The sequence below is a fragment of the Bison bison genome, unplaced genomic scaffold (assembly GCF_000754665.1).
Source record: "Bison bison bison isolate TAMUID 2011002044 unplaced genomic scaffold, Bison_UMD1.0 scf7180017864482, whole genome shotgun sequence".
NCBI classification, from domain to species: domain Eukaryota; kingdom Metazoa; phylum Chordata; class Mammalia; order Artiodactyla; family Bovidae; genus Bison; species Bison bison.
This window is the reverse complement of record NW_011495042.1, coordinates 1244718-1255966: the sequence shown is the minus strand read 5'-3', so window position 1 is coordinate 1255966 and position 11249 is coordinate 1244718. Positions and strand designations below refer to the sequence as shown.

The following is an 11249-nucleotide window of genomic DNA, read 5'->3' as shown; positions in this document are numbered from 1 at the left end:
CCTATCTGGAACCAGTCTGTTGTTCCATGTCCAGTTCTAACTGTTGCTTCCTGACCTGCATACAGGTTTCTCAGGAGGCAGGTCAGGTGGTCTGGTATTCCCATCTCTTTCAGAATTTTCTACAGTTTATTGTGATCCACACAGTCAAAGGCTTTGGTATAGTCAATAAAGCAGAAATACATGTTTTTCTGGAACTCTTGCTTTTTCAATGATCCAATGGATGCTAGAAATTTGATCTCTGGTTCTTCTGCCTTTTCTGAAACCAGCTTGAGCATCTGGAAGTTCACAGTTCATGTATTGCTGAAGCCTGGCTTGGAGAATTTTAAGCATTACTTTACTAGCGTGTGAGATGAGTGTAATTGTGCAGTAGTTTGAACGTTCTTTGGCATTGCCTTTCTTAGGGATTGGAGTGAAAACTGACCTTTTCCAGTCCTGTGGTCACTGCTGAGTTTTCCAAATTTGCTGACATATTGAGTGCAGCACTTTCACAGCATCATCTTTCAGGATTTGAAAGAGCTCAACTGGAATTCCATCACCTCCATTAGCTTTGTAGTGATGCTTCCTAAGGTCCACTTGACTTCAAATTCCAGGATGTGTGGCTCTAGGTCACTGATCACACCATCGTGATTATCTGGGTCGTGAAGATCTTTTTTGTACAGTTCTTCTGTGTATTCTTGCCACCTCTTCTTAATATCTTCTGCTTCTGTTAGGTTCCTACCATTTCTGTCCTTTATTGAGCCCATCTTTGCACAAAATGTTCCCTTGATATCTCTGATTTTCTTGAAGAGATCTCTAGTCTTTCCCATTCTATTGTTTTCCCCTATTTCTTTGCATTGATCACTGAGGAAGGCTTTCTTATCTCTCCTTGCTATTCTTTGGAACTCTGCATTCAAATGGGTATATCTTTCCTTTTCCCCTTTTCTTTTTGCTTCCCTTCTTTTCACAGCTATTTGTAAGGCCTCCTCGACAGCCATTTTGCTTTTTTGCATTTCTTTTTCTTGGGGATGGTCTTGATTCCTGTCTCCAGTACAATGTCATGAACCTCTGTCCATAGTTCATCAGGCACTCTATCAGATCTAGTCCCTTAAATCTATTTCTCACTTCTACTGTATAGTCATAAGGGATTTGATTTAGGTCAGTGGCTCAGACAGTAAAGCGTCTGTCTGCAATGCAGGAGACCCAGGTTCGGTCCCTGGGTTGGGAAGATCCCCTGGAGAAGGAAATGGCAGCCCACTCCAGTATTCTTGCATGGAAAATCCCATGGACCGCGGAGCCTGGTAGGTTACCGGCCATGGGGTCGCAAAGAGTCGGACACGACTGAGTGACTTCACTTTCACTTTCCTTTGAGTGGTCTAGTGGTTTTCTCCACTTTCTTCAATTTCAGTCTGTATTTGGCAATAAGGAATTCATGATCTGAGCCACAGTCAGCTCCTGATCTTATTTTTGCTGACTGTATAGAGCTTCTCCATCTTTGGCTGCAAAGAATATAATCAATCTGATTTCGGTGTTGGCCATCTGGTGATGTCCATGTGTAGAGTCTTCTCCTGTGTTGTTGGAAGAGGGTGTTTTCTATGACCAATGCGTTCTCTTGGCAGAACTCTATTAGCCTTTGCCCTGCTTCATTCCGTACTCCAAGGCCAAATTTGCCTGTTACTCCAGGTATTTCTTGACTTCCTACTTTTGCATTCCAGTCCCCTATAATGAAAAGGACATCTTTTTTGGGTGTTAGTTCTGAAAGGTCTTGTAGGTCTTCATAGAACTGTTCAACTTCAGCTTCTTCAGTGTTACTGGTTGGGGCATAGACTTGGATTACCGTGATATTGAATGGTTTGCCTTGGAAACAAACAGATTATTCTGTCGTTTTTGAGATTGCATCCAAGTACTGCATTTCGGATTCTTTTGTTGACCATGATGGCTACTCCATTTCTTCTGAGGGATTCCTGCCCACAGTAGTAGATATAATGGTCGTCTGAGTTAAATTCACCCATTCCAGTCCATCTTAGTTCGCTGATTCCTAGAATGTTGATGTTCATTCTTGTCATCTCCTGTTTGACCACTTCCAATTTGCCTTGATTCATGGACCTAACATTCCAGGTTCCTATGCAATATTGCTCTTTACAGCGTCGGACCTTGCTTCTATCACCAGTCACATCCACAACTGGGTATTGTTTTTGCTTTGGCTCCATCCCTTCATTCTTTTTGGACTTATTTCTCCACTGATCTCCAGCAGCATATTGGGCACCTACTGACCTGGGGAGTTCATCTTTCAGTGTTCTATCTTTTTGTCTTTTCATACTGTTCATGGGGTTCTCCAGGCAAGAATACTGAAGTGGTTTGCCATTCCCTTCTCCAGTGGACCACATTCTGTCAGACCTCTCCACCATGACCCGCCCATCTTGGGTGGCCCCACACGGCATGGCTTAGTTTCATCGAGTTAGACAAGGCTGTGGTCTGTGTGATCAGATTGGCTAGTTGTCTGTGATTGTGGTTTTCGTCTGTCAGCCCTCTGATGCCCTCTCTCAGTGCCAACCTCTTATTTGGTTTTCTCTTACCTTGGATGTGGGGTATCTCTTCACAGCTGGAATCATAAAGGGTATATAGTTTATTGAGACTGGCTTCTTCCACTCAACATGAATGCCTCTGAGGTTCATCCAAGTTATTGAAAATATCAACAGGATTCTTTTTTATTACTGCACAGTATTTCATCCTTCAGATGTTCAACAGTTATTCACACATTCAAAGACTGTTGGTTGTCTCCCCTTTTTGGCATGAAAAATAGAACTGTGGTTAGGTGTACAGACTTTGCTAGAACATTAGCTTGCATTCATTGTTGTTGATTGGTGAGTTGCTAAGTTGTGTCTGACTTTTTTGCAACCCCATAGACTGTAGCCAGCCAGGCTCCTCTGTCCATGGGATTTCCCAGGCAAGAATATCAGAGTGGGTTGCCATTTCCTTCTCCAGGGGAGCTTCCCAACCCAGGGATTGAACTTGCTTCTTCTACATTGGCAGGTGGATTCTTTACCACTGAGTCACCTGGGAAGCCGAGGTTTGCATTTCTCTAGGCTAAATACCTAGGAATGGAATCCTGGGTCATGTGGTGGGAATATGTTTAATTTGACAAGTCATACATTGACAGTTCCAATTGCTCCACCCCTCTCCTCTCTAGCACTTGATATTGTCAATATGTTCATTTTTATTTTGGCCATTCTTATAAGGATATAATAGTATCTCTGCACTTTTTACTTAATTTGTAATTTCCTAGTGGCTAATGATGTTCAACATCTTTTAATGTTTACTTGTTATCTATTCATTCTCTTTGGTGAAGTGTCTGATAAAGTGGTTTTCCCGTCTTTTACTTAGGTTGCTTGTTTTCATACTGTTGAGTTTTGAGAGTTCTTCATATACTCTGGACACAAATCTTTTGTCATAGACATGATTTGCAAATATTTTCTTCTCAATTTGTATCTCATCTTTTCATTCTTTTTTGGAGAGCAAAACTTTCTAATTTTGATGAAGCCCAATTTATTGAATTTTTTTCTTTCATGGAGTCTACTTTTTATGTCATATCTAAGAATTCTTTACCTAGCCCCAAGTCACACACACACACATACACACAAAACTAGATTTTCTCTGTAAGAGTTTTATAGGTTTACATTTTATATTAAATCTATAATAAGTTAATTTTTATACATGGTGTGGGCCTTAGAGGATTTTTTGGGTTTGTTTTTTTCTTTTTTTTTTGGCATATTGGTATCCTGTTGTTCCAACACTATTTGTCAAGACATGTCTTTGATGTGCTTTTTGTTGGTTTTTTTTTTTGCTGAAATCACACATCTACATTACTGTAGCTTTACAGTAAGACTTAACATTAGGTAGTATAATTTCTTCAACTTTACTCCTCATTTTCAAAAGTGCTTTAGTTACTTTAGTCCTTTTGCTTTTCCGTATAAGTTTTAGAATTATTTTGCCTTTAATTATTTTTAAAAATACAGTTTGGATTTTTGCTAGAATTGCAATAAATCTATAGATTTATTTTTGGAGAACTAATATCTCTGCTATGCTATCTTCTAATCCATTAACATGATATGTCTCTCCATTTATTAAATTTTTATTTTATTCATTAGCATTTTGCAGTTTTTAGCAACCACATTTTGTACACATTTTGTTAGATTTATACCTAAGTATTTAATTGGGGGGCATTATTGTAAATGGTATTATCTCTTTAATTTCAATTTCCAATTGCCCATTGGTAGCATACACTAATTTGTGTGTATTGAACTGATATCCTGCATCTTTGCTAAACTCACCTACTAGTTTTAGGAATTATTTTGTGACTTGCCTCATGTGCACTTGAAAAGAATCTATATTCTGTCATCATTGGATAGAGATCCAATAAATTACACTTAGATCTAGTTGGCAGCTGCTGCTGCTCAGTATTTTTATATCTGTGATGATTTTCTATCAGTTCAGTTCAGTCGCTCAGTTGTGTCTGACTCTTTGCGACCCCATGGACTGGAGCACACCAGCCTTCCCTGTTCATCGCCCAACTCCCAGAGTTTACTCAAACTCATGTCCATTGAGTCAGTAATGCCATCCAGCCATCTCATCCTCTGTCGTCCCCTTCTCCTCCTGCCTTCAATCTTTCCCAGCATCAGGGTCTTTTCCAATGAGTCAGCTCTTTGCATCAGGTGGCCAAAGTATTGGAGTTTCAGCTTCAACATCAGTCCTTCCAATGAACACCCAGGACTGACCTCCTTTAGGATGGACTGTTTGGATCTCCTTGCAGTCCAAGGGACTCTTAAGAGTCTTCTCCAACACCACAGTTCAAAAGCATCAATTCTTCAGTGCTCAGCTTTCTTTATAGTCCAACTCTCACATCCATACATGACTACTGGAAAAACCATAGCTTTGACTAGACAGACCTTTGTTGGCAAAGTAATGTCTCTGCTTTTTAATATGCTGTCTAGGTTGGTCATAACTTTCCTTCCAAGGAGCAAGTGTCTTTTAATTTCATGGTTACAGTCACTATCTACAGTGATTTTGGAGCCCCCAAAAATAAAGCCTGTTAATGGACAGGGAGGCCTGGCGTGCTGCGATTCATGGGGTCGCAAAGAGTTGGACATGACTGAGCAACTAAACTGACTGACTGACTGACTGACTGACTTTTTCCACTGTTTCCCCATCTATTTGCCATGAAGTGGTGGGACCAGATGCCATGATCTTAGTTTTCTGAATGTTGAGCTTTAAGCCAACTCTCCTCTTTCACTTTCATCAAGAGGATCTTTAGTTCTTCTTCACTTTCTGCCATAAGGGTGGTGTCATCTGCATATCTGAGGTTGATATTTCTCCCGAGAATCTTGATTCCAGCTTGTGCTTCCTCCAGCCCAGCATTTCTCATGAAGTACTCTGCATATAAGTTAAATAAGCACGGTGACAATATACAGCCTTGACGTACACCTTTCCTGATTTGAAATCAGTTGGTTGTTCCACATCCAGTTCTAACTGTTGCTTCTTGACCTGCATACAGATTTCTCAGGAGGCAGGTCAGATGGTCTGCTACTCCCATCTCTTAAGAATTTTCCACAGTTTGTTGTGATCCACACAAAGGCTTTGGCATAGTCAATAAAGCATGCTGAGAAGACAGAGAAAAAAGTAGTGAGGGTCTACTCCACCCAGTGGGACCACAGCTCCTCCTATCGGAGCTGGTGGGTTTTGCATCTCTGCAGGCCCTGCTGCTGGTTCATTCCATTGCTGCTGCCAAGCTCAGCAATGTGTATGTATTGGAGTTTCCTTGGTCAGCTGGGACACAGTGAACCACAACTAGCCGAGAGTCATAGGATTCTTATGAAGATAACTCTCACATCCCTCAATGTGGGTTTAATACTCTGAGTAACCAGAGACTTGGGAAGTTAAATGATTGGCACAGCAGTTAGCAATGGGCAAATGTGCCTTTGTCTCAGCTGACTCACTAAGATCAATCAGCCCCTGGGGCAGTACTGATGCCTCATGGATGGTGAAAAATTCAACACACTTTGTTTAACTGAATTCTATGAAGGTGTTACATGCTGCTGTTCTCTTTAAGCATGCATTAATTTTGTGAGGTAAAGTTTATAATTGTCATTGAAGTTATGGCTTTTCTGAGTTGGTGGTGATTGACTGGAAGGAATACTATTGAGTCTCTCAACAGGAATGCTTTGTGCTATCTGCTCAGTCGTTCAGTCACATCTGACTCTTTGCGACCCCAAGACCTGTGGCCTGCCAGGCTCCTCTGTTAGTGGAATTTTTCAGGCAAGAATATTGGAATGGGTTGCCTTATTTCCTCCTCCAGGGGATCTTCCTGACCCAGGGATTGAAACTGTATCTCTTACATCTCCTGCATTGGCAGGGAGATTACCACAGTGCCACCTGGGAATGCAGTCTGGTGGATGGCATTGTTGGCACTGTTGAACAGATACAGATGAACAGTCACTTATTCATTGAAGACAGTCTTCCACATTTTCAAAGGACTTTCTGACTATTGATATCTTCCTTGTCACTTTTCTGCAAGCTAGAGTAGTTGTCCTTATTTCAGAAGCGAGAAAACACAAATGTTCCTGGAAATGTGTATTATCTGTGAGGGGATGGGCTAAATCCTAACAATGAGATGCTGAATCTCCAAGGAGGTTAGAACTGGGGAACTTGGATGAATCTCTAGTCCAAAGATAGAAGATAGTTTTTCTCTATTTATTGAGACATAACTTAAGTGTAATAAAATTCACCTGCTTTAGGTGTACAGTTTGATAAGTTTCAGCATTGTATACAGCTGTGTCACCATGATGAGAAACAAGATATAAAACATTTCCACAACCCAAAAACATTACCAGGCCACCCACCCCATCTGCTTCTGTCCCTCTGTTTCTGCAGGGCTCTCACCCTAGGTCTCTGCAGAGTCCACTTCCTACACCCTGGGCACTCCTACCCACTCATCCTGCATGTCCCTACCCTTAGGAAGCACCCTGAGGCCCTCAGGCCAGGCCAGGTGACCTCAGGGTGCCCCTCACTGGCCCCACAGACTGGCCCTCAATGCCTGAAGCACTGCCACAGGAACCACTGCCACTTCCTGGCCAGACCTTCAGGATAAAGATAACTTGGAGGCGGGAGGCATTTATTCAATTCAACAAATATTTATTGAGCACCAGTACACCCTTTAATATATTTAAATAAAACATAGGATAATCTTATTTCCTAAAAGCTCTGGGAGCTTTCTGCAAAGTCAGTTGGATCTCTGCTCTTTCGCCAGGAAATTGTGAGATCACTGAGCATTTCCAGGAGATAAGAAAATCACTCTCCTCCTTCTTAGGGAACAATTGGGGCAGGGGATGGGGCCTGGCCCCTGAATATGACGGCTGCCCCACTTACCAGCTATATGACCTTGATAAGGTCAGATTGCTACTCAACTTCCTTACCTGCAAAATAGTGTCTACCCTGAAAGACAGCTGTTGCTGAGACATACCTAGGCCCAGCCTTCACTACCTTAGCCTCCCTGGAGCCAGCTCTGGACACAGACATGACCAACACACAAGAGGACAGGATCAAAGACTGAGTTCTCACCTTGACTTGCAGGTTAGAATCACAGGAGGAACTTGTAAAAATCCTGACACCCAGTACATTTTCAAGGCTGATGAAATTAGACTCCTTAAGGAGGAATCCCTGGCATCCATTTTTTGTAAAGCTGCCCAAATGACTCCAAGTTCAGTGAAGGTCAACAGACACTGATTCAGAAAGAAAAGAGAAGTATAATTATTTCATGTCTATAAAAAAGTTGGGGGGAGGTTGTGATGATTACTTACTGCTAATTATTGTCCTATATCCTGTACAATTTGAGGTTTTAGAATTACAAAAGGCTATGTATATTTAGATCAGAACTCATAAACTGCAAAACACTTTTACATTTATGATCAAATTTAATCTTCAGAGAAATTTTAAAGATGAGGAGACTGAGACCTGGAGAATTATTGGCAAAGAGAAGGTGCATCAAGCTGATAGGTCTGGAGTAAACGTCTGGTTTCAAACCTGTCTCGCTTCCATCCTGCCCTAGGGTCCTTGCCCGTCCCTCTGGGAGAGCTGTGATCCAGAACTTCATGCTGATTCCAGACTGAGTATCCACACACCCCTTCAGAAGTTCCCTTGGATGTTAGTGCCCAAACAACTCAAACTCTGTCCAGCATTGCTCAGGGTTGCCCTGCACAACCCTCTTTCTCTGGTTGCCTGTCTGCACAGGCGTGGCCTGGGCAGCTCCACTGACACCCCTCACTTTCGTTCACCACGTGGAGTTGACCTCTTCAGAATGCCTCCGTCACCCGTGCCTCCGCCTCCCTGGACACTTCCAGTTGCCCGTTAACTCCTTTCCCTGCACCCACTCTCACCCCTCAGCCCCTGTTTTGACCTGTCTGCTGGACCCACCGAGGTCTGGGAGTTGGGCAGTGGTCTCTTCATGTAAAAAGTGAGCATTATTGAGTATCTGACATGTATGATTCCACACACATGTGTGCATATACACACATGTGCATGTACACACATGCACGTGCACACCGAGCTGCTCGCTCTGTTGTGTCAGATGTTGGGACTATTTTCTGTGACACATCTCTTTAGTAAAGAGCCTGAAAATGTTCAGAGGTGTGCAGCCTGCCTTCTGCCTGTTACAGCCATGAGACCTCGAGCAAATTTAATCACTCCTCAAATGTCTCTTCTAGAAAATGAGGAAGGGGATATTGACTCATGGAGATACGATAACTAAAGGGACCAATAGCATAAAATGCCTGGCTCATACTTCCTGCTGATAAAAAGCTGAGAAGTCATTCATTTGTGAGGCGGAAGGAAGGACAGAGGTATTTGTCAGATGCTGGGGAAGGGTCTAGGCTACCCACTCCAGTATTTTGGGGCTTCCCTTGTGGATCAGCTGTTAAAGAATCCTCCTGCAATGTGGGAGACCTGGGTTTGATCCCTGGGTTGGGAAGATCCCCTGGAGAAGGGAAAGGCTACGCACTCCAGTATTCTGGCCTGGAGAATTCCATGGACTATAGTCTATGGGGTCGCAAAGAGTTGGACTGAGCGACTTTCACTTCACTTGTGACATGCTTCAGCGGGGAGCTTCTGCAGTCATATCCCTGGATCTCATAAATAAACCAGTGTGTCCCTATCATGAGGTTTTGTGCCTGATTGAGGTCTCCCTCGGGAGTTAAACAGCAAGGTCTGTACCTTCCAGAGTACAAGGGGAGCATGTTCTGTGGGGGTTCAGTCGATATTTACTTTTTCAGGGGATGAACAATCAGTACGTCCGCCGGGAGGTCTTCTGCCGGAACACCTGTCACGAGCTCAAACGCTTCTGGGAAAGGGAAATTGGCAAACAGACTTACTATCGAGAATCAGAAGAACATCGCCTGGGAAGAAGTGCACTGAGAAAGTATGTGCCTTGTCTACTTTTTTATTATTAATTTTTAAAAATAAACTTTGATTTTTAGGGTGGTTTTAGGTTCACAGCAAAACTCCACCACACAGCCTCTCCCACCAGCAACATGCCCCACCAGAGGGTACTCTGTTATAATTCATAAACCTACATAGACACATCATAATGACCTTCGCTTGTGTGTTTTTTGAAAGCAAAATTAATTTCCCCAGAAAAATGCCAGTCCTAGAGGATGCAATTATTTTAATTTTCCCTGCATGTGGTCCTGCCACCATCTGTGGTTATGGGCAGTAATTTAAGAAATTCTTCCAAAACAAGTGTACACAGCTTTCATCTTTATAACCAGAAAAATCTCTCCTCTCTGTCACCATTTCTAGTGTGTGAGGGTTACACTAAATTTGTGGAGCGTGTCAACAGATGTATCCATGAATAACAATCAAACAAAGGAGACAATGACCAGTTAATGGTCAGTGCTCATTTGGATAATGACACAGGATGTCCTGCATGGTTCTGGGAGGCTCTTGGCCCTCTGGTATGCAACCCTGTTCTAGCCAAGCAAGTCGAGTGGAGAGCAGTGACTCATACGAGCAGACCTGGGTTGCTGTCTCTGGAAACAGTGGCACTTCACCACCCTCACACATACAGCCTCTTGATGACTGCAGGGAGTCACCTACAGGCCACAGGAAAGGACAGGCCAGCTTGTCTGTTCGCACAGAGGGAACAGTTCAGTTGCTGTCTGTGCACTAAGACCACAGCTACTGTGTAGCCAGGGGCTATGGGGCATGTGTATGCTAGCCATTTTATCTCCTCTATTGGCTTTTTAGCTATATCTCTGTGTGTTATTCTAGTGGTTCCTTTAGGATTTATATACTTATCACAGTCTGCCTTCAAGTGATATATCATTTCCTGTAGAGGGTAAGAACCTTGCAATCATATGAATACAACTTTATCTCACCTCTGGTTTTTGAAAGATAGCTTTGCTGGGTAAACAATTCTAAATTGGCAGGGCTTTTCCCCCCTCTTAAACTTTAAAGATATTGCACTTTCAAAGGAAATTTTAGAAATTAAGACTAAAATAGTACTCAAATAGAAAGAAAGAAAGTGAAGTCACTCAGTCATGTCCAACTCTTTGCGACCCCATGGACTGTAGCCTACCAGGCTCCTCTGTCTGTGGGATTTTCCAGGCAAGAGTACTGGAGTGGGTTGCCATTTCCTTCTCCAGGGTATCTTCCCAACCCAGGGATCGAACCCGGGTCTCCCACATTGTAGGCAGATGCTTTACCATCTGAGCCACCAGGGCTCAAATAGAAATGAGATTTCAAATATGTATATATTTAAATTTGCAAGTCCTCTGCATACCTTTTCAAGCCCAAACACACACATGCACACACAAGCATACTTAAAACACCTTCAGAATAAAAGGGACAGGAGCTTCCCTGAACCAAAAGTCATGGAGAGGAACACTCCATTTGTGTATATTTTGTTTCTGTTTTCAGGCTCAGGGAAGAATGGAAGCAGAAAGTGGAAACAAAGCTGAGACTACGCAACAATCCAGATGAGACAGAAAAGCAGGCTAACGTTGGCCAAGAGCTGCACTGACACCAGAGGATACAAAGCACTGAGGTTATTCTGCCAGGACGAGCCAGTGCAAATCCCTTAGTCCCTCTGCTACACCATACATATCCCATACTATTGTTTCCCCCACCTGTGAGGGGATTCACCTGGGGATCCTTCTCCAGTGCTGAGTGGGAATTATTAGCCAAGATAGTCCTCCCTTCATGGGAGCCAGAATATTATTCCCAGT

At 42.9% G+C, this 11249-nt stretch overlaps 1 protein-coding gene across 1 annotated transcript in view; it reads left to right on the top strand.

Moving 5' to 3' along the window:
* Positions 1 to 11044, top strand: part of LOC105004776 — a 32049-nt gene extending 21005 nt beyond the window's left edge. The window contains exons 2-4 of the mRNA XM_010862507.1: positions 8140 to 8161; positions 9287 to 9442; positions 10942 to 11044. Coding sequence (XP_010860809.1) covers positions 8140 to 8161; positions 9287 to 9442; positions 10942 to 11044 — 281 coding nt within the window. The remainder of the gene's footprint in view (positions 1 to 8139; positions 8162 to 9286; positions 9443 to 10941) is intronic.
* Positions 11045 to 11249: the final 205 nt, after the last annotated feature.